At 39.2% G+C, this 5000-nt stretch overlaps 1 protein-coding gene across 3 annotated transcripts in view; it reads left to right on the forward strand.

Moving 5' to 3' along the window:
• The window catches only part of LOC138032136 (prolyl 4-hydroxylase subunit alpha-1-like), a 33212-nt gene that overhangs the window by 18877 nt on the left and 9335 nt on the right, over window positions 1-5000 (forward strand). For all 3 annotated transcript variants that reach the window (XR_011128283.1, XM_068879727.1, XM_068879728.1), the window contains exons 7-9: window positions 2722-2821; window positions 3898-3951; window positions 4881-4943. Coding sequence is in view for 2 of the 3 variants with exons in the window: in XM_068879727.1 (XP_068735828.1) it covers window positions 2722-2821; window positions 3898-3951; window positions 4881-4943 (217 nt within the window). In the remaining variant the exon portion in view is untranslated. The remainder of the gene's footprint in view (window positions 1-2721; window positions 2822-3897; window positions 3952-4880; window positions 4944-5000) is intronic.

Here is a 5000-nt window from a genome sequence, read left to right on the forward strand (position 1 = left end):
TAATTTATATACTGGACTTTGGATGGTTCAACGTTCACAACATCATGTGTGAGACATCTTAATGTGCTCCTTAAATTTAGTGAATAGATGAATGACAGAATAAATATGTAAACAGAGGAATGAACGAGTTTCTAAAGATAAACGGTGATGTTATATTCAATACTCGTGTTATAGCATTCTACTTATCATATTTGTCTCATGTTTTCGAGGTTATTTGTGATTACAGCGTTGTTGTTGCAGTAAGTCATTAGCTGGTAACTAAACGCTATTAATAGTAATTAAGTAACATTTCCTGTCTATAACAACTCCTAATTCAACTTTCTTTACCAAGGCAACTGCTAGAGAATCTGCATTAAGGAATTGTAGATGTAAAGAGCACTTACATCCCATAATAACCAATGGCTTAATGTGATAATCGCAAATTCATCTTGCTATGTAAAAGTGTTCTGTGCTTGAACTAAAGGAATTTAAGGGTTAACTGCGAGCGTAATGTTGAGTTTGAAATTCAAACCATATGATATAAAAGTCAATTCTTAACCGAAGTGAATTGTAGAGTAATATTCTAGATGGTAAAACTTTTAAAGGAAAACTCCATTCCAACATAAACATAGCTTCAAACCATTGGAAAATAATCTTTACAGTGGCATTTTTATTTTTTTTCCCAAGAAAACCTTTGTTTTCGAAGTAAATTAATTTCATAATTGCTTATTTGAGTTTTGAGATTTCCCGAGAGTCGCCATGTTGAATAATCCTGATGCTTACTTTTGCCATTTGACTATTATACAGAAGCTCCTCGTGCCAAAACAATATATATGACAGCCGTAACACGTGGCATTTATTCAAGATGGCAGAGCCCGGAAAATTTGAAAGTGAACATTTTCCCCATACAAATCAGGGGCGTAGCATCCATATACGCGCGTTCGCCCGTGCGTACAGCCGTCAAATCCTGGAATCCTTATCCGCGGAAGCATTTTTAAATTTCGAATTATACTGGTGTCTCTCTGAGTGAATATTTCCAGTATCTTTTGATTAATCCATACAGGCCTGGCCACAGGATCCAACATTGTTTGACGCTGTTCAAAAGTGTTGGATCCAGCATTTTGGACTCAAGGGTTTGAAACCAAAATATACCCAGAATCCTTAGAAAACAAACTCTCGCCATGTTGGCGTTTCTCTGATAGGAAGAGAACGACTTTTCCAAAATCTGGGAACTGCAACAACAAATGTGTGGTCTCCAAAGGTCTTGCACCAGGTGCGAGGAACATTGAGAAGACCCAGGGGATTAGAGTGTCACGGTCTTGACTTGCAGATACATTGGCACCATGCCCCTGGCACCATGCCCCTGAGAGCTTTGATCACAAGAAGGGCTATCTGTTCGATTGCTCAAGACTTTTCTCGTTTACCATTCTGTAGCTTGAACGGACGTGGCAACACGCGAAACAGATGCAACGAATAAACCATCACCATTGAAACGCGCGTGTGCAACACTGTTGAATGCGATGGCCAAACGAATGCAACACTGTTATTGCTTGTACTGTAAACCCTTCATTGTCTTGTAGCTTACTGAAAACTCTACAGATGGGTAAAATAAACAACTAACTACTGCCATTTTCTTCGCATTTATTTTTTGAAATGTCTTTCAGAGATATTTGGAGATGGCATTTCCGAAACCCTAAATTTCAAAATTCTCTGTGGAGCATGCCCCAGACACCCTATAGTTTGGAGCGCTATCGGCGTTCGAAACATTCTTGGTGTGCCAACACCTTCAAAATCTCACGTTAAGCCCCTGCAAATTGACGATTTTTTGAAAAGAAAATTAACAAATTTGATTCAAAACTTTGTTTCCTCCTGTTTAATTTCTTGTTGAGCTGGAATGGAGATTTCCTTAAAAATCGTGGCGTAAATTGCTAAGCTGAAACAGGTTATATTAATGTTGCCGCGGGTTAAAGTTCCAACGCGCAGTACTGGATTTCTTTTTTTAAACGGCTGCTTTTATACCTAACAAAAACTGAGCTTCTCTAATTCATACTCCTTAAACTCAAATAAAAGTCTGCTTGTCAATTGACACCTCAATGACAGTACTGCAGTTTTTTGTGAGATTATTCATTGCCTTCTTCCTGTTTGTTAGTTGTAAAAATCACTGTTTTTCCTATTTTCTTACTTTAAATCGACCTTTTTGGTTCGAGTTTGTTAGTTCAGTTACATGTGTTACTTAATCATAGCGCGCTTTATAACGCTTTTCTTTGCTATTCTGCTTTATGAGACTTGTGGCAATGCAATTCTTTAAACTAAGTGAAAACAAAAATGCTGAATGACCGTTTAAAGTTCCCTGCAAATTGGTGTGAAATTAAATGGTGTGTATTCGCACGTGTAACAAGAGGGTCTCAGATGCATCCTTCATACAGGCGCTAATGCATTACAAAGGGAAGGTTTTCAAAAAAATGCACTTTCGAAAAGCGAACGGATTTTCAGGGGACCTCGGGATGCTATCCCTTTCTCGCTCTATCAATTTTTGCTTGCCCAAATCCCTTAATTTTTGACCGGGCAACAAGCCGGCAAATAAAGGCCATCATTTGGGTTGTTTTTGCTTAGCTTTTAATCGTTTATGTAGTTTATATCTCAGTTTTTATTTCCATTAAGTTTGCCAATCAAGTTGCTTGTTTCATGTTTTTTTCCTGATGGAGCTTGCTTACTTTGTTTGTTTGTTTGTGTTTTTGTAAGTGGATGGTTGAAGGATTCTGATCATGAGTTGATAAGACGAGTGAGTCTGCGCATCGAGGACGTATCAGGGTTAACAATGGACACTGCTGAAGAACTTCAGGTACATAAGCAAAAAAGAAGCATGGATTAGAGTAAACCAGCGTGGTCCGAAGTTTATTGATTGATAGCTAGCGCTTCACCCTGTTAGCAGAGCCTTTCTTAACTCGACGAGAAAGAAAAGGCTCTGAACAAATCGTGTTTTAAGTGTTTGTTGAGTATGCGCAAGCCGTTGCTTGGAGACAGTTTCATTTCCAGGCCAAGTTTCGATCGCATTCCTAGACGCCATGTTGATTTTCGTACTGAAAGCTCGATTTTGACCTTCGTCTTGACAAAAATATGATGCGCGCGCTGCCTCAACCGGAGTGATTAGCCCAGAAACTTGCCCTGCGGCGACTTAAAAGACTTGACATGATTTCTGCAGGGCCTCTCTTGCTCGCCCTTTGGTGAATTTTAGATAGGCTCTGCCCGCGGTAGGTACTTGGTGTCTCTTCTTCTATTGTTTCAATTTTTTTTAAACAAGGTATAAAACGTTCAGTAATTATACAATTACCCAAACCTAACCCTAACCCTGAAGGTTTTACCGTGTTTAGATAATTTTGTGAAATAGATAACCACTAAATGACAAAATAAACCACGTATCTTCCCTGCTCGCAGGGTGCTAGCGCTGCTTCATTCAGTGAAGTTACAAGTGGTTCAAATTTGTTTTTCAGTTACTCGTGGTTTAATAATAATAATAATGAAGTGTCAAGACTTTAGCACTGGGCCGGGGAACTAATTGGGGACACTACATAGAAATCAAATCAATTTAATTCAAATCAGATCAAACATTATTAATTTTGTGGTAATTTTCTCAATTGATAACATGGGTGACAAATTACTCCTTAATTTTGGCGCGAAATTCCAGCGTTAATTTATAATTACAATTGGCAACTTTTCCTATAGTGCCAAAATGGCGTCCAGGTTTGAAGACAACCCGCCCCTTATGGACGTAATTTGACACCCATGATATTAATAGCTAATCAAATAGTATACTCGTGAAATTAGGGAATAATTTCACTTGCGTTTTGTCCAAAATCACCTAGTTTCACGAGTATACCATTTGATTACCCATACTCATTTTACATTGTTTCATTGCAGATTGTGAATTATGGAATTGCTGGACATTATGAACCTCATTATGACTTTGCACGGGTGATTTTTTATTTCATTGTGGCATTATTGTAGGAAGGGTTCTTGTAGCTCAATACGTTGAGCATCCGACCTGTGTTATGACGTAGGTTCGAATCCTGCATCAATAGGACTGTGATATTTTTATTGTCTTGTCGCCTTTCACCAACCAACTAGTTTGCCATCCTTCCCACGGGTGCATTACACCTTTAACATCTATGGTTGCATTTGTAAATTTGTAGGTGCATAATTTTGTAGAGCCCGCATACTAACGCGACATAATGATTGTCCATTCAGGACCAAGACAAACGATCTACAAACGTGGTCAAAAAACTTTAGGACACCTGTCCAATTTAACCGAAAAGTAGAGAATTTACTGTACATGCTTCCATCGTTATATGAGTAACGCGTGCTCTTCTTTCGCTGTCTTTTTCACGGACAATGTTGAAACATTCGTACGATCGATGAACTACTCTTGACTTCGGACACCGTGAAAAATCAACATTGTAACGGGGAAGGGGTGGGGGGGGGGGGGAAGCGGGGACTGTCCCAACAGTTCAGTTGACCACAGGATTGTAGAGCTCTCCCCAGGAGTTCTTGTAGCTCAATGGTTAGAGCATTTGATTGGTGTTACGGAGGTCTAAGATTCGAATCTTTCCTGCGACTCCGATTTTTCAATTGTCCTTTATGAAGGGAAATTTTTCAGTTGGCTATGATGGCAGGAGAAATCCACGTTGTATAGCAGCCTCTCTTGTGGTCTGCATTCAATTTGCGTTTTTCCCTCGACAACAGACTGGATGTTTTTATTGTGTAAAGGGCAGAAATCGAGACCAGGAGATCCTATACTCGTCTAGCTACAAGTAAAAACGAACGATTGAGAATATAGCGAAGATCTTTCAATGCGTAGTATTTTATTCACTTTAATTTGTTGTTTTTTACGGTCATATTTGCAGGATCATGAAGACAAGTTTTCATCGCTGGGGACTGGGAACAGAATAGCCACATTCCTTGCTTACGTGAGTAATCAACTGATTACCGTCTCCTGCTCCGTCACAACCGAGCGCCCTTTCAGT

The sequence above is a fragment of the Montipora capricornis genome, chromosome 14 (genome assembly GCF_036669925.1).
Source record: "Montipora capricornis isolate CH-2021 chromosome 14, ASM3666992v2, whole genome shotgun sequence".
Classification (NCBI taxonomy): Eukaryota; Metazoa; Cnidaria; class Anthozoa; order Scleractinia; family Acroporidae; genus Montipora; species Montipora capricornis.